At 33.9% G+C, this 18,789-nt stretch overlaps 1 protein-coding gene across 2 annotated transcripts; it reads left to right on the top strand.

The window, feature by feature from the left end:
• The first annotated feature begins 5,984 nt into the window (after positions 1-5,984).
• Positions 5,985-17,447, top strand: LOC7458244 (zinc finger protein CONSTANS-LIKE 9). Of its 2 annotated transcripts, none has more exons than XM_002302787.4 (5): positions 5,985-6,233; positions 7,039-7,782; positions 8,767-8,994; positions 9,882-10,186; positions 16,621-17,447. In XM_002302787.4, exons 2-5 carry the CDS (start codon positions 7,195-7,197, stop codon positions 16,748-16,750), a joined length of 1,251 nt encoding a protein of 416 aa, XP_002302823.4. In that variant the 5' UTR covers positions 5,985-6,233; positions 7,039-7,194; the 3' UTR covers positions 16,751-17,447. The 2 variants fall into 2 exon arrangements, with proteins under 2 accessions (XP_002302823.4, XP_024451197.2); XM_024595429.2 differs by having other exon boundaries at positions 5,985-6,318.
• Positions 17,448-18,789: the final 1,342 nt, after the last annotated feature.

Here is an 18,789-nt window from a genome sequence, read left to right as displayed (position 1 = left end):
TTTTTCACCCACTCACAAAATACTATTTATTAAAAAAATAATTTATTTTTTTCATCATTTAATTGTTTTTTTTTTCAATTTCATTTGTTGATTAAAAATTAAATTTCATTATTTTTTGATTTCTTTTATGTGAGAGTTATCATGATTTCTAAAAACATCCTGGTATTGATTTAGTGCTCAATTTTATAGATATTTACTTTTGTTATTGTATTATTAAATAAAAAAATAATTTTAAAGAAATAAAATTATTAAATTTAGTGAAGTCAATGGCTCGGGTCGGGAACTAGACTTGTTAACTCAAGTCATTTTTTTTTTGTTCTTTAGTTTTTTTCATTGATTGTTTTTCAATTTCATCTTTATTGGATTAATTGGAAATTAAATTTCATAATTTGTTTCAATTTTTTTATGGGGTTATTGTGGTATAAAAAAAAGCCCTAATATTATGTTAGTGTTTGATTTTGCAAACATCTATTTTATTATCATATGATTAAATAAATAAATAAATAATAAAGTTATTAAAATCTAGTGAATTCCATGACTCGGGTCGCGGGTTTGATAGGTAAACCTGGGTTGACCTAAGTTGATCCAAAATATATATATATATCTTGAATTATTTTTTAAGTCAAACCACCTTTCGTCTTTGTTGCTTTTAGACTTGTCAAGTTGTCTGCATCATGTCAAGGCAACTTCTACACAATTTAATTTGAAACTTAGGCTAGGTAGGTAGTTAGGTTGAGAGGTTTCATGGTTGACCTACTAGGACGAGTTTTATGACATTATCAAAGAGTTCCGTACAACCTGAACATTCCTTTTTTACATTCAATTTATTTTAGTCTGACATGTAGCGTAGCGCAAGCCAATTGTCTTTGTTTACTTGGTTCTTCATTGAACTCTTCAAAACTTATCAATGATTAACTGTTTTTATGGCGTTCAACACGAGCCAATTCTCTTTTTTTACATTCATACCCTTAGTTCTTCATTGAACTCTTAAGAACTTATCAAGAATTAACTGTCTTTGTGGTGTTCATCCTTATAGTTCCTAGTTCTTTATTTTTTATAATCAAATGTTTGGAGTTTTTCATCTAATAACTTCAGTTCCTTGGTTCAAGAATCATTGGGTCAAGTTTTCTATCAACATGATTTTAACTTTTTGTGTTGTTTTCTATCTTGATTGTGGGTTAGGGTTCTTACCCTCCATGTTCTCATCAATTGCATTAGAGCAATGGTCTATAATCAGGCTTTATCTATCTATCAATCTTTAATTTTTCACTTATTAGTCTTTGTTTTTGTTGTTGCACATTTTTAGGATCCCATATATAAAAAAACAAAAAAATCTAAAAAAAGAAAAGTACAAAAAAATAAAAGAATTGGAGAATATATATCGTGGGAAGAACATAAAGAATGCCAAAAAATTATCAAAGATTGGTTGAGATGGATCAAAATATTCAAGTTTGAAGAATTGTTACACCCAACATTATTTTGGAATTTTTAAGGTATGTAGAATTTATTGAAGGCTTAATTATAAGAAAAATTAACTTTTTAGTTCAATTAGGACTTTAATTTAAGGAAATTAAATTTTGGAGGTTAAATTATAATTTTGAAAAGTTAATTTGGTCAAATAAAGAGCTTAATTGCCTAAATTAGGGCTATTCACAGTTCAGTTCGGTTTGGACAAAAAAAACCAACCGAGCCGAATTAGATTGATTTTGAAAAATATAGACCGAACTAGACCGAAATCCGATTCAGACCGAACTAGACCGAAATCCGATTCAAACCGAACCGGTTCGGTTCGGTGAAGTTTGGTTTTTTTAACATAAAATCGGGAAACCTAATTCTGTCAGATATGAGTTTTTTTGGATTTTTTTTAAATGGACTTACATTAAATTGGGCTTTAAAATTTTCTTTTGGGGTTTAATTTGTAAGCTTTTTAATCAAACTGTTTAAAATTTTCTTGTTAGGTTTAGTTTGTCATAAGATTTTTTAATCAAATTAGTAGATTGATATTTTTTTTAATCTAACTTTCCTCATAAACCTTAAATATATATCAGCTACAATGAATTTGAAATGTTTCCCATGTTGCTATCTTTAATGTGCAAAATCCAAATCAATGCAATATGCAAGATGCATGATCAAACTTGAACACCTCAAATTAAAAAAGATGTTTACACTAGAAAAGTTAACATTAGCGAGCGGATACATTTGCAGCCAATAATAAATTATCATAAATATCCAGCATAGTTTAAAGAAATTTTTTTAGCAATAGCAACATCTAAAAATTCCAGCAAGGATAATACTATAAAGAAACACTAGCAAATTAGCAATATATTAGATTTCGACTATTAAAAAATTTAACAATGCAAAATTTTAAAAGGGAATTAACAAGGTAAAGTAAATCAATTACCCAAAACAATTATATTCCAAGATTGCACCAACATCATGAATACTACTTACAATTAGTTTAGATTTTCAAATTTTCACCAAATTCTACAAAATCATAAATGAAAATGTTAGATTAAACATATGTAAATAAATTATAAAATAACTACATTTAAATTTGTAAGAGAAATTACCTGACTCAATTATCTTAGAATTTTCAATATAATCCATAAAGGTTCTAATGTTGATTGAAATTGGTGCTAAACACAATCAATTTTGACAATAAACAAGTGTTTGCACTGTCGATGGGGATAAAGAACTTTGAAATGGATCTAATATGTCGGGATAGCTAACACGTGTTATGCCACCTTAAAAAGAATCTTATATTTTGTAGCATTACACCTCTACCAACCCAAAATATCTAATTTAAAATCATTAAGATCCTCACAATCATCATTTAAATACATCTCAACCTCATTTTTTCTTTATACACTACTTTCTTCCTCTAAATGTTTTTTGAATTGAGAAGCTAAATCATTTAACATATCATTTACCACCATTAAATCAACATTAACATGTTTATTTATACCAGTTCAAACATTATGAATAACCTTAGCATTCTCATCAACATTCATATAATACTCAAACAACCTTAGCAAAGTATCTTTAACTTAATTGTAAAATTTTCAGCCTCTTCAACATTATACAATCTCCCAAAACAAAATCTCATATATTTCAATTTAAAATGTGGATCTAACACAACATCCACTTACAACAAATAGTTGTGTATCTTGATCCCCCGATTTTTTTTATATTTTATCATCATATTCTTGGTCATTTTACTTGCATAAACATTTGCACTTCTACAAAGTTGGGATATGCTTGTGTGCATGGAAATCAATTCATGGAAGAAAGAATTAGATGTCATATACAACAAGTCAAAAAATTTCAATGTAACTATGTAAAATAATTTCAAGAACTTCACAGAAGATTTAGCTTTTTCCTAATCTTCTAAAACATGAGGACTTAAGTTTTTTTTATTTCCCATTTGAATCAATCTCAAAGTATCTCAAATATCTAGGATCAATTTCTTCTAACATCATAAAAACCACATCAAATTTAGCAGCAACATCTAGCATCATATACGTAGAGTTCCATCTAGTTACAACATCAAAGCAAATAGATTTTTTACTTCCAATTTTTAACTTTTCCGCACATTAGTTAAAAACAAGTTATTTAGAAGAAGAAGATCTAACAAACCTTACTGCTTTCCGAATCTTAACCACTGAATCATCAATATCTTTCAATCTTGTACATACAATAAGATTGATAATATGTGTACAACATCTAATATGCATGAAGTCAGTTGACATTATATTAGTTGCCTAACCACTTGTTACTCTTTTCAGATATTTTATTGTCAAATTTTTTGAACTTGCATTGTCTACTGTAACTGTTAAAATGTTATCGATTCCATATTCCAACAAACAACTCTCAATCGCTTGGCCAATTATTTCACCTTAATTATTAGAAACTTAATAAAAGTTTAGAATTCTTTTATTCAAGTTCCAACCTTCATCAATCCAATTAGGAGTCAAACACATATAATTAATATTTTGGATTGATGTCAAAGTATCGGTTGTTAAACATAAACAAATTGATATTATTCAGGGGACAAATTAATACTTTGCTATTTATAGGGTTTTCAGATTTCTCTATAAATAAAATACCATGCCTCTTATTTCTTGTAGAAGGTGATAAAGGTGAGTAAAGTACAATGCTGAAATACCTAAAACATAAAAAAATAGCTAGCCCTCTAAGGTATATAAATCCCTCTCTCCTAAAAGGGTTGAGAAGATTTCTTACTAGTGGTTCGTGTGAATTACCATGAGAGGGCATACAATTGGACGACTTGTGATTTGCGACAACCCAGCTTTGAAACATATATTCAAAGCAGAAAAAATTTCACATCTTTAGACAATTTTCGTATAAACCTTAAACAACTTTAGATCCATTTAACAAAATCCCAAGAACTCCAAAAAAAAATTAAATTTATCGTTTTTTTTATACGTACGTATGTGTTTCAAGAAACCCAACAAATCTGTCTAACGAGATCATTAGAAATCTCAAAAATATTTTAAATTTACTATTTTCACTGTGTATGTGTGTGTTTTGGGAAACTCAACAAGGGTATAATTGGTGAGCTTTCGTACCCTAATTATTATATACAAATAATATATTTGTAATAATTTATAATGTATATAAAAAGACTTTCGTTTTTATATTCTATATATTTTATTTAATAGAGATTTATAATCATGTTAACCTCGTGGGATGAAAACACATAAAAAAATGGTTTTTGTTTTGATGAAAATAAAAGCAAACAAAAAGGTTTTGCTTGATTGTGTAATCCTCCCATTGTAGTTCTTCATCCCACCATTTTCTTTGACCTGTAATGATCATTAATCTTGGTGCATTGACAAGGCTCCTAGGAAGAGATATTACGCTTATACAATGGATAGTATAAACTTCCTCTATTGAGGATAAAGCCAATTCCACAATCTTATCAATGCTGACAACAATTTTACGCTGGCATTTCAAGGAAAAGAACTTCAAACTGGGAAGTTCATAATTAACCATCTCGGTCTCAGTCGCATTCTCTTCGAAGAAATCTTCAAGGTTCTTGCAATTACTGATACAGAGAGTCTCTAGTTTAGGGAGTTGCTCGATCATGCTCCATGAGAAGATATATCTCAGATTATCACGTTTTTCTAGAGACAAGAACTTTAGATTTGCAAGGCTTCTAGGTGACACATGCCCTTCCACTATATTACTCAACCTTGGCAGATCATAAAGTCTCAAATCCTCCTAGTTGGGAAAGATGTCTTCTTCTAATTCCTTCCCCTCTGCAAGAATCTACATCGCATTACATCCGGAGACAACACATTTTTTATAGGCCCTCCATATTTTGCATGCCAAAATCATATAGATTGTTAATGTCACCACAAGGATCATTTACTAGAAACTCCTGGGAACGACTGAGTACGCCGATGATTGCACCGAGGGCCGTGGGAGAACCACTAGCTCTATATTCCAGTTGTGTGAATTCTGGTTACTGTCTTATGTATTTGTCAGAAAATTTGAACCTACCGACAGAAAATTGGAAGCTCAACAGCCTTTTTTTCTTTCCAGGACCAACTCAAGCAAAGAAAACACTCAAGTTGTTCAATCTTTGGGACTTTGAGTTGTAGTAGTGCTTGAGAGTGTGGAACACCGTTTGGAACGTAGTTTCAAACAGTCTCAAAAGTAGGAAGCTTTCAAGAGCGCGACGCGGAATTAGGAATCCTCCTCCACCACCTCCTCCTCCGTGAACTTGCACTGCTATCCCGTGACCAAAAGGAGCCTGTAAAAGAGTAGTTATTGGAATATTTTATAGGATGTAAAAGAGTAGTCAATGGAAAAGGAAATATATTTTATAGGATGGGACCAAAGAAAAAGAAAAAAGGAAGGAAGGGTCCCACTTTTACTATTCCCCACCCACAACTTGGATCCTTTTTCTTACGCTGACGGCTGATGTATCTCTCCTCTTTTGCAAAATTTTTTTTATAGCTTATGTCACAAACAAATACACAGTTTCCTATGCAAAGCACACACATTGGCGCCTCATAACCCACCCACCCTCTCCCACCTCATCGTTTCTTTCTTGCACCACCACTTCTATAAGCTTTGCTTTGTTCTTTAGAGAGAGGGCTTTAAGAGGGCTCTTATCTTTGTAGGGTTTCTTCAGCTTTGTAAATATTTTCAATATTTTTGTTGCATGAATTACAGTTCTTTGACCGATCTTCTTGTTCCTTCGGGTAATAATTCTGTTTTCTTTACTCTCTTATCCGAGTTGCTTTTCTGGATCTTTTCCATCGTTAATTCTGTTTGTTTGTTGAGAAGGTAAGAAATGGATTTTTTGTTTGTGAGCTTGTTTATTACCAATTCCTTTCCATTTTTATCACCAGGTTATTTGATTCTGTGTTTCGGTATTTACTATTTTTGGATGCTGGCTGATTCTTAAATTTTTTGTGTGTATTTTTGGGTTGAATTCCATTATTGGATTTAATTCCTGTTTTCATGCAAAACATCAAGTGGAATCAGTTGATTTTCTTTTTTAAAGTAGTAAACAGTTCTGACATGAAAAGGTATGCTTTGTTGCTTTACTGGATTTGGTTCTGTTTTTCACACAGTTTTTTTTTTCGTTGAAAGAAAAGGTCAGGGCTTGGAAAAGTAGTTAATTTTCATCAAAGATATCTGTTTTCTTTATTTTTTTTTTAACTTGCATTGCTTCATGCAGTGTTCATAATTAAAGCCTTTGATTTCCCTGGATAGATCATGCTCTTTCTGCTTGTTTAATGGAGTTAAACATTTGCAGTTGTCTTTTTCCGCCCGCTCTTTTGGTTCTTTGTGAAGCTTAATTTGTTCTAGAACTGGCCTTTTCTTTCTTCTTGTTTTTCACTTTCATATTGTGTATAAATTATTATCTAATATAAATGAAGCTTGCCCATCTAGTCTTGATTGTAGAGTGACAATCCAGTAGTCTCATTGAAATACATACCTCTCATCTGTTTCCTGTAATTCATCTTTGTTAGCATAAATAATAACATTTTTTCATGTTAGGTAATGCTTGAAGGTTGTTTTAAAATCCGAAAACTGTAAAATCCGTTTGTGGAACTGTGGTGTACTAAAGAAGGTAGCTTCTTTTAGCTGCAAATTAGTGCAGTTAGAGGTTTCAGTATTGGTGAAGTTTGGTTTGAGTCAATAGTGAGTTGAATCATGGGTTATATTTGTGATTTTTGTGGGGAGCAAAGGTCCATGGTTTATTGCCGGTCAGATGCTGCGTGCTTATGCTTATCATGCGATCAAATTGTTCATTCTGCTAATGCCTTGTCCAAGCGTCACTCACGGACCCTCTTATGTGAAAGATGCAATTCACAACCTGCATTAGTTAGACGCGTGGAAGAAAGAATCTCTCTTTGTCAGAATTGTGATTGGATGGGCTATGGCTCCTCAACATCAGCTTCCACACATAAAAGGCAAACGATCAATTGTTACTTTGGCTGTCCATCAGTTTCTGAGCTTTCTTCAAAATGGCCATTCATTTTAGACTCCCCTTCTGGGGGTGGATCTACTTGTGAGCAGGAGTTGGGTTTAATGAGCATTGCTGAAAATAGCACCAAAAACACCTGGGGTCCGACAGAGAATACTATTTGCCATAATGCATCTGGAATTGTTGGGGTTAATGACAGGTGTGAAATAGCTAAATCAGGTGTTTGGCATGAGGCTTCTTCAGTACCTGAATCAAGCTCTGTGCCAAAAAATTTAGACCAGCCAACCAGATCTCCAAATTCATCTTTGCCAAAGGTATGTGGTACTTCTGTATATTTACCGTCTTGTAGGTGTAATTAAATTATTCTGTAGGGATGTAGGTGTCTGTCATTTGGTTGCATGAACAATCTAATAAGCAACGTGGTGATCTAAATTTTGGCTTGCAGGAAAGTAAAATTACTTTTCTCAGTCATCTTCACATTTTAGGTCCCCTTTAATCGCTTTCACATTTTAGATTTCTGGGTATGAAGAATGTTATAAATTTAAACTTCCTCATAAGAAAATCTTTGTTATCGTGTCCAATCTTTTGTCTATGCAGTATGCTTAACCTTTGACAGTCTGGCTTTTAAAATTTAAATTGTTAAATAAAGCCTATTCTTTCTGAGAAAATGTATGTAGTTGGGAATCTCATCCCTCCTTTTAATGATATGATTTTTCTGTTTAACAGTTTTAACAGGTTATATTGTAGTAGTATTCTCGATCATTCAAAGGTTCTTTTAATCTCAGAACTAATTTTGTGATAGTGTTTGCCTTCTACATGCATGGTAATGATGCACTTGGAATGTCTGGTGGTTTGTCCAATTACAGTTTATGTGCTATTTGATTTGAATCTAAAATCTCTCGTGTCAGATGAAGCAACCTCATATATAATCTAAACCTTGCAAACTCTGTCCACTGAAGCATTACTAGTTTGGGAAATGTAACTTCAACTTTGATGAGGGGCTCGTACATTACATTGTACTGTTTTCTTTTTCAGCTGTTGTAAAAGCAGTTGTCTCCTGTTTGCTTTCACAGCTGTTGACTATTCTGGTCTTTGAGCTTTCTTACATCCATCTAAGCTCATAGTCAGTCAAAGCCTAACTTCATTTCATCGTTTCAAGTTAGCAAACTGAAATAAACACACATGCGTGATCATAGAGATAGAGAGAGAGAGTTGTTACCTTTGCTTTTTGGATATGTGAAAATTTTATTTTCTGTTTCTGAAGGACCTTTTGCAAATTTCACTCTATCCATCTGCAGTTATACTGTCCTGGGACTAAGTGTCCTGCACGCTATGAAGATGCTGATCTTTATGAGGACTTCAATATGGCTGAAATGGATTTGAATCTTGAAAACTATGAAGAACTATTTGGTGTTACCCTCAATAATTCAGAAGAGCTTTTTGAGAATGGTGGCATTGATAGCTTATTTGGGACAAAGGACATGCCCATTGTTGATTCCAATTGTCAGGGTGCAGTTGCAGCTGAGGTTCTCTTCTTATATTTTTATCTTTTGCTGTGCATGTATCTTTGTCTTTTGATTTGTTTGTTCCTTGTTGTAACAATTGAAAATAAATGTATACTTCGGGGTTACCATGTCTTTTTTGTTTATGTTTTTAATATGTCAAATTAGTCACTGGAAAAGGATAATATTGAACAGTTTTAAGTTGCAGCAGTTCTCTTCAATCAATTTCCTTTCCATTTATAGGTTTTGTTTTCCTTCTTTTTGGGTGGGGATGGGGGATTTATATAGTTTAAATACTTCCCTCTGACGTGATTGAAAAGAATACTTTTATTGTTGATATATATTTCATGAATTGATTTCACACGATATCTCACCTTGTGTTTTATGGATTCTTGCCTAAGGGAAAAGGGAAGTAAATGTCCTGATAAGGGCAATGTGTTCACGTGTGCTGCAGAAGAAATGTTCATCGTTAAGCTGAAACAATCTTAATTCCTGATTTTACTGATCTTGGAACCAGATTGAAGTAATTATCAAACAACATTGGCTAGTTGATTTTGGAGTGGAAGTAAGAAAATGCTCTGCCATGGGGTTAAAAACTGCCATCAACTTGTATGGCATCATTTTAGTTGTCAACAACAAATTTTGTTGAACAATAAATCAGTTCAAGCATTTCAGGATTAATTGACCCTCATGGTACCGTACCTACCTAGCAGTTGGTCCTGATTCCCAATTCTCATACATGTTCTCTTTGTCTCCGAGGCATTTTCCACCTACCTTCGATTGCATGATAATGTGCATGGCTACTACAATTTTAAATCTACCTGCCTATGGTCACTTGTCTTTTATAAACACTTTTAGCATTAGACATTTTTTTATTTATTTCATTCATAGTTAAATGTTGATTTCTCTAGGGGTCATCAGTTGGACTGGTCAACACAATACAGCCAACATGCAGCAATGCACCATCTACTGATTCTATGATTAGTAGTAAGACTGAACCAATCCTTTGTTTTACGGCAAAGCAAGGCCATTCCAGCCTATCATTTTCTGGCCTTACTGGAGAGAGTAATGCTGGAGATTATCAAGACTGTGGAGCATCTTCAATGCTTCTCATGGGAGAGCCTTCATGGTGTCCCCCGTGCCTTGAGAGTCCTTTACCTTCAGCTAACCGAAGTGATGCGGTAAAGCGTTACATGGAAAAGAAAAAGACACGCAAGTAAGTATGCTATCAATCTAATAATATGAAAATCTATTTGGTAGGTTCCACTTGGAGTTTTTTTGTGATTCCCAAAATGAGACTTGCATATATTTTATACTTATTTCCTTATTTTATTTTTCAAAAAATCTTATCATGTTATAGTCCATCAATTGATGGATTGTTCAATCAATATGGTACCCGTTATTTGTTCATTCCTTTCAATGAGGAGAAACTACACTTAGAAACTTAGTCTTGAGCAGAGACAAGTAACAACCTTGCAAATCAAACGAAGTGTGAAATTCTTAACTTAGTTTAACAGGTTAAGAGGTGAAGGTGCACAATGCCAAGAAATCTATAAATCAAGTAAAAAGTAAAGCAATAAAGATAAAAGAAAGATATAGAGGAAAACTGTAAATTACGTTAAGTAAAAAAAAAGTGAGAACTTGCAGAAAGTTTATAAAGAAATTGTTTATATGGGGTTGACATTTGTTTCTAGCAGCTAGACGACCTATGTATAATGTTACAGAAATTGAGTTTCTCGTAAACTATAAATCCTAGTCCTATACAAACTGTTTATGATAATTAAGGATTTTACATCTTGAATCCTAGCACACAATTCATACATTTTATTTGCGCATCTTCTCCTAGAAGTTATATGTATTACAACTCTAATTATACTACAACATTTGCTAGTCAACTGCTAAAGACTCTTGTAATGAATAGGACTTGTTCGTCGTTCAATAACTTAAATCCTATCTTCTTTGGTTTGCTCAAAAATACAAAGTGAACAACTACTGCTCTTGATCAAACAACACGTGGTTGTTTATTTTTTATATAAACAATGCTCCCTGTATTACTTTTATTTAGAAAAAAATGAAGTAATATCGACATGCCTCTTTAAATTGATCGATAAATGACCATCAATGATGTGGTAAATGGAGCACTACTTTAAAATATTGATTATGTTTCACTTTCTAAAAAATGACCTAAGCAATTTCAAAATGAAGTGTTGTTTTGCCGTCGTGTGATACTTTAAGAGCTATAAGAATTGTCGTTCTAATTCTCTATCAATTTATATTCAGCTCTTCATCTTCATCCCAAAATCATTACTATTTTCTACAAAAACTAAAGTTTCCCCAAAACCTAAGTTTTCTTCTTCAAAAAGTCATGGCCAACAACACTTCTCCTTTAAAACCTACTCTAATTACTTGTTTTCAAAATGTGACTGCATCCCCAATGTTAATTGCAACATTGGGAATGCAAAGGGCCTTACCAAAAAGAAATTGTCCTTCAAAATCTAGTAAGGCCCTTTGCATCCCCAGAGGGTATGATTGGGGAATGCAAAGGGCCACCAAAAAGAAATTGGCCTTGAAAGGGCTTCTCTTTCTATTAGACATCAAAAGAGAAAAATTTCAAGATGACCATGTCATCCTTGATGTTTGGAAGAAATAAATTGCAACATGGCCTAACATAGCCTCTTCTGATTATATCAATTGAGTTTAACTGAATCGAACATCACCTTGGTGATAAGTGGAAACTTGACTATACCAATTGACTATAACTGAATCGAACAACACCTTGGTGATAAGTGGAAACATCAAAGGATTCTCAATGCCATTCAATTTTATAGGATCACCATCAAACAAAACAAAGTGATGTTGGTTGCGCACTCTTTTTGGTCAAAGTTTGGTAACGTCTTCAACTTTAGGTATGGGATGTAGACTGTAATCCTCTTTGATTTTCCATGATAAGAGACCTCTGGATAGAGGGTGAAGAATTATCTGTCTTTTAACAAGTGCTCACTAGTCAATTTGAAGACCAATTAGTTGCAACTCTTGTGTATGATGCTTGTTTAAAACAAGAGAAGAAAGAAAGGAATCTTGCAATTCAGTGTGAGCATGTGCTTTCTTGTAGATTACCAATCTACTCCAGGTCCAAGAAGCCTTCAAAGGCATCTTGAAGATATTGTTGCCTTAGTAGAAGGTTGCATCGTGGCTTTAGGGCCTTTTGTCCTTAGCCAAATTTACAAGGCCTTGGAGGAATGCCAAGGCAAGAGCAAGCAACATCCTTTCATGGTGGGTGCAATTATGGGCTGCAACCTATTCCACGAGTTTAGTGATACATAGACAACCCTGGACCCTCAATTGATCTGTGTTGGAGAGAGGTTGATGAATACTCAATTCCATAGCTTCTTTTTTTGATGCTATGTGGAAGCCTTCCTAGCCATGTTAAGAAGTGACAAGTCCATGGCATTCCTTGTTGCAGGGAGCAGTGTTGTCAAAAGTGAAAGGCACCCTAAGGCGTCAAGTCTGTCAAATGTCTGAAACTTCAAGCGCACACTTGGATAAAACAAGGCACTAAGTTGTAAATTCAAATAAAATTTATGCATAATAGTATAATATATAAATCACAAATATATATTTTAAAAACTAAGACTAGAAAATCAATGTGAAACTTAAAATATTTTAACAGTCATTAAAAAGTTATACTATTCACCTTTAAAAACAAAATAAGACAATTTAAAAGAGCAAGTAGATTAAAATAGTTAAACTTAAATATCATCATCATCATCATCAATCTTCCAACACAACATCATCATTTGCACTTTCATCTCCTTCACTCAAGTCTCCCATATCCTCCATTTCAAGATTATCATCCGAATCATCACTTAAATCATAATGCACTTCTTCAGAATTAGAACTTGATCCCACTTCATATCCAGAACTAGAATTTGATGCTCCTCCTATACTTCTTAATAAAGATGTACCTGATTCTTCAATGTTTTTCATTTTTGAAAAACCATGGCTGCCACTAACCCACAATGCTCTCTTTAAATGTGCTTGCAGCTCCATTTTGATGATTCTTTTTTCTTTTTAAACCCTACTCTTTTCTTTTATAACTATACCCTTAAATTGTTTTTGGTGGTGGTGGTGGATAGAAAGAATATGGGCAAATATGTCAAAACACATTAATTAACAAAATAGAAAAAAAAAAAAAATTTCAACTAGTGCTTGCTTTAGTACCTAGTGCTTGCATTCCAAGCGAGCGCCTATGCAATGCCTTGTTAAATTGCCTTGCTTGGAAAAATAAAAGGCACTGGGGTCTCACCTTGTCTTGCTTGGAGCACCTTTGGACAACACTGGCAATAAGTACCTGTCCAAGTTGGTTCTCTCTTAATTTGTCAATTCTTTGGCTTTAATATGATCGATACACCTCTTGCCTATATGCAACGCCTAGTTAAATTGCCCTGCTTGGAAAAATAAAAGGCACCGGGGACTCGCCTCGATTCATTTTCTTTTCAAGAAGTGAATGCTACCAGCTTTTAATGCCTTGTCGATATGATTCGTAAAGATGACAACTGTTAGTATAATGTATTCATGAGTCATGCCACTTACAATTTATTTTCCCCTTTGTTTGCTCAATAACGGAGATTGTGTGATTGCTCAGAAGTTTGATTTTTCCTCCATCAATTAGTTGAATATCTCTTCGGCCCTCTTGATGTCAAATGAGTATTTTTTTATTTTATGGTTACTTTTGTTTCTTTACTAATAGGTTTGTTAGTCTTTTTAGGCTTTTTTACTGCAACAATCTCAAATGATTTTTCATCTTTGAATTCTGTGACCGATATTTGTTTCTACTAAATTTCTTCAAACTCTTCCTCAAAGCTTGAATGTGTCATTGTGACCTCATTTAAGTAGCCAACTAGGTACATTTCTCTCAGTGTATTTTTTTGCTTGGTTGACAACATTTTTTTAATCGAACAACATCATCTATAAGGGTGTAAATATTTTAGTGCTCGGTCTCTACAAATCGTTTTCGTATATTTCATTGCATCCTTTCCATATTTAACTTTTTGCACTTTTGTTCTATTATGGTTATAGGGTACTTTATATTTAGAATCCTGAAACGAAGGACATGGTTTTTTATAAACTCCCCCTTGGTCTTGGATTATCCAAGTTAGCCAGTGTTACTTTTGGTTCTATAAAAATGCTTATGAAAATGAGCCTCCATTTCTTCCTAGCTATTGATGGAGTTGGGTGGCAGTGTGGAAAACCTGTGAAAGACAGTCTTGGTCACTGATGAACCAAATAAACTTAGTTTCAAGAAGGCATTAGCAACACCGTCATCACAATTACAATAAACTTGGTGATGTGTTTCCTTCTTGACTAGTAGTTCTCCTTAGAAAACTATTTGAAGTTAGCTATCTTCATTCTTTGAGAATTGGATTTAATATGCCAATCGCTTCAGGATATGAATGATTATTTTGCATCTGGCTATAAGTCCAACATTAAGCCTTATTTTCCTTAAGTGTTGGGTTAATTCAACCCTATCAATTTTCTCGTTGCTTGCTGGTTGACAACAGGTCCTTGAGGCATCTAAAGATTGAGATTGCCTAGTTTAAAGGCAGTTTATGGAGCACTGAACTGCAAAAGTACAAGTTGAGATGGTTGTAGATAAGGTGGGTGAGCCTTGTAATTAGCTTGAGACTGCCTATACAATTGTGGTGTAGGTGGTACCTCGTGGCCGATTGTGTCTAACTTGGGCTAAGCTTGTTGTGTTGTTTATTGTGTGGTCATGTGATACATAGGACGTGGCTAAGAACTTCCAAACATTTCTATTAGATACTTGTTATTGAAGTATATCATGGGACTTGCCTTATCGGAAACTAGTCAAAAGGAGTGCCTAATCGACTCTATTTGAGCTTGTTCTAGATTTAATTGAGCTGATTGGCCCCAACTTGCATGGTCTTGTTGACTATAACAATATTATTGTGGTAAGTTATGACAATTGTATTTTCCATTTTTAACTAGATAACTTTTAAATCATCATTAGATAGATTTAAGTTATGATAAAAAGACTTACCTTTAGAAAGAGCCCAGTCAGTTGTGAGCATTTGATCTTACCATCATAAGGTTTTGTAGGAGGTATAAAAACACTTAACATATCCACCACTAATTGGTAGAGGTAATAATGTTGGGAAGTGTGGCATCGTTAAGACATTGTGGTTATGTCCAGGTGCAATTCTTTGTTGATGGGGGTGAATTAGATGATGAAGAACCATCCCGTGACACATTTGATGGAGGCTACTCCTATATGTTTGTGAGTTGTTTTCAGACTCCTCGTGTCACACATTTGATGGAGGCTACTCCTATATGTTTGTGAGTTGTTTTCAGACTCCTCGTGTCAGGGAAATGACCTTTATCAATTGTATGGACTAATTGATTGTCAGTTAATATAATCATGTTTTTTACCATGTTTTTTTTTTTGGCATGATTACCAATATGTTATTTTAACAAATGGGTCCCAATGAGGGTGTTAATCAATTGATGAATTCTTCGAACAATATGCGAGTTATTTATTCTTTTTTTTCAATGAGGAAAAGCTACATTTAGAAATTTAATCCCGAGCTGAGGCAGGTGACAATCTTGCAAATCAAACAAAATGGAATTCTTAACTTGGTTTAATAGGTCAAGAGATGAAGGTGTGTGATGCCAAGAAATCTACAAACCAAGTAAAAAGTAAAGCAATAAAGATAAAAGAAAGTTATAATTTGCGATAAATAAAAGAAATCAATGAAATCAATAAATTTCAGAAAGCTTGTAAAGAAATCATGTATATTGGGCTGACTCCTGTTTCCAGGTACTAGACGACCTATTTATAATGTTATAGAGATCGAGTTTTACATAAACTATAAATCCTAGTTCTATTATAATTTTTTATGGCAAAAAAGTATTTTAGAACCTGAATCCTAGTGCAATTCCTATTGGTGCACCACCTCTTGACAGTTGTAAGTGTTATAACTCTAATTATACTGCAACATTCACCAATGTTAACTGCAAAAGACTCATGTTTTGAATAAGACTTGATCGTTGATCAATAACTTAAATCCTCATCTCCTTGATTGATTTTAGTTATCTTCACTGGTTTGCTTACAAACACCAAGTGAACATCTACTGCTCTTGTTTATTTTTAGTGCAGAAAATTATTTGGTTGATTTTCTCACTTAGTTGTACATGTATATTGTGTGCTATATTATTTTTCTCTTCTTGTATTTTATCATCATGTAATATGTCCATATAGTGCAGCAATACAGTCTTAAGATATCATACAATTCACAAGAAATAGCACAATGCATGCATTTGAGTGTATAAATTATCCTTTTCTTGTGTTTGTTTTTGTAGTTCACATGTGAAGATAAATGACTGCATATATTAGTTCTTTCTTTTAGCTGACCTGGTTTGAGGAGAATTCAAGAGAACATACCATACTGTATACCTAAGTAACCTTTTTCTTTAGTGATTTTCACAAATATTTTGCTCACCTAGACTCTGAACTCTGGTTTTTATAGTTGTACTTTATTTGAAACTTTTGTGGATTTTCAGAATCCTCTGCATTTTGTTCTGCACTTTATGGCAGTCCTATGTTTAACGGCTTGGCTAATTCTGTCATAGGTTTGAAAAGAAAGTGAGGTATGCGTCTCGCAAAGCAAGGGCAGATGTAAGAAGGCGTGTGAAGGGTCGTTTTGTCAAAGCTGGTGATGCTTATGATTATGACCCACTGGGCCAAACAAGAAGTTTCTGAGTGTGCAATTGTAAACCATGTTTTTGGAAGAATAAAAGGAAAGAAACCGATCTTCAGTTTGGAGAGACTTGATATTATTTCCTAAACAACAGATGTTGATACATTATTTTCCTTGTGCAATGACAGGCTATACGATGGTATCATTGGGGTCTAGGTTTTTGTGGGGAGAAAAGGTGGAGTATGGAAGTAAAGGAGCTGGTTTCTGATGCTTCACCAAAAAGTTCTGATAAACAGAAACGAAAGATGGTTTCTGACATCATCCATCAAGATTGCCTGATTGCCTTGCCTTGACACTGGAAGTTTTCATTTCCTTTCCACTTCCCTGAGCAGCTTCATCTGTTTCATTTTTTACTCCAGGGAAAATATACATATTTGTCCGACCATAAAAATGCTCAATGCTCATAATGTTGACTATTAATCCTCTAAGCTCCTGCTCAGGTCAGTTGCCAGGTTGGCCAAAGATCTTGCCGTTGTAATTTTTCTTTCTTTCTTTCTTTCTCTCCATTTGACGTGTATATATCACAGGATTTATACATTTAGTTGAGAGGATATGATGTCTGGCCTGAACCAGTTGTAGGGTAGGAGAAAACTAGAGTTGTGGGTTTGTAAATATAACCGGATTGATTATATATGCTGTATTTGTAAGAGGGTACTGTCCAGTTTTATAATTCTATATATTTTTCTAATTATTTGTTAATGTTCTCAATCTATTAATTATTTACTTGTTACTTTACTGTTGATTGTAGAAGAGTATACTTAGACCTTGTACTGACTACTTTGGCTGATAATGCCATAGGACAAGGGAAGATCCTTCATTCACTTTGGTATTCCTTTCATATATTAACTTCGTTGCTAAATAAACTCCTGCACGTTTATGCTTATTCGCATAAATGGGCATCACTATCTACCCTATTGAATCTTGCTCCCGTCCTTTTAACTGAATCATGAGGAATAAACCTGCAAGAGTAGAGCTTTGCACGGCAATGTCCACAGGATTTATTTTGGAGGTAGAGTTCTTTAGGGGACCTGCATGATTGTATTGCTAGTTCATTTTCTCATGAAGAAACGATAACGTCCTATTTCATCTTTATGAATAGCCGAGTGTGCATTGCATTTTCTGGTATAATTTCATTTTATCTTCTAACTCCTTCTCACTTCTCCGAGTCCAGGCATTTTAGCTTATTATGTAAGAATTTATATTCTCACATATTGTTGTTGATTATCGTCCAAATGTTTAAAGCTATCTAAACCAATCACCTTCTCCGAAGGGTCCAAATATTTCAGACAGCATCTAAACTTGTCACCTTCTTCGAAGGGTGATACTGTCATGATAGCTCAACCAAGTCAACATTACCTTTTTGCCTCCTGTGTTTGCGGCAATTGCCTTACCTCCTATGTTTTAAACTTGATGGTGATGGGCTACCAAAAAAAAAAGACTACGTTGTTTGTGCTGGACAACTCTTCTGTTTGGGTCTGAACCAAACAAACAGCTCAGCTATCTTCAAAAGACAACCTTTCTATTTGGAACCAGACCCAAAAGAAGCCGTCCAAACAAGAAAAAAGAGAAGAGAAGCTAGCGGACGTGGGAAGAGAAAGGAATAAAAGAGCAGCACAAATTTCAACGAAAGAAAGAGAGAATAAAACACCGACATACATTGAAGCTCTTGATCAGCACACCATTGAAAAGATCTTATTGAAATAATCTAATAACACCCTCGAAGGCCACTATTCAAGTTCAGGATGAGCCATACGTGTCGTCCAAGTACTTGGGAGTGACTCATATACTGGGACGTGTATTACACGTGCCAGTCAATTTTTCCTTTTATCTTGTCCACTTGAATCCCTCCACGTTATTCTCTAGTTGTTATACAATTCTCTAATTCGGTCTCCAAAACTGAATTAACATATAACATGCTAAAATAAAAGGATATGGAGGGAAAATATGGAACTATACTACTAATAAGCCTTCACCTAAATAGATCACCATGTCTGCTAAGTTATGGCCTTAGACCAATAACATATTGTAGAACAAATCTCAA

The sequence above is a fragment of the Populus trichocarpa genome, chromosome 2 (genome assembly GCF_000002775.5).
Source record: "Populus trichocarpa isolate Nisqually-1 chromosome 2, P.trichocarpa_v4.1, whole genome shotgun sequence".
Taxonomy (NCBI): domain Eukaryota; kingdom Viridiplantae; phylum Streptophyta; class Magnoliopsida; order Malpighiales; family Salicaceae; genus Populus; species Populus trichocarpa.
The sequence above is the reverse complement of the archived record's forward strand: the minus strand, read 5'-3'. Positions and strand labels throughout refer to the sequence as shown.

Excerpts from the sequence above, each read along its gene's own strand:
- LOC7458244 (XM_002302787.4), top strand. The coding sequence starts at position 7,195 with ATGGGTTATATTTGTGATTTTTGTGGGGAGCAAAGGTCCATGGTTTAT. Across the intron at positions 7,783-8,766 it reads CAAATTCATCTTTGCCAAAG|TTATACTGTCCTGGGACTAA; the intron begins GTATGTGGTACT and ends ATCCATCTGCAG. Across the intron at positions 8,995-9,881 it reads AGGGTGCAGTTGCAGCTGAG|GGGTCATCAGTTGGACTGGT; the intron begins GTTCTCTTCTTA and ends TGATTTCTCTAG.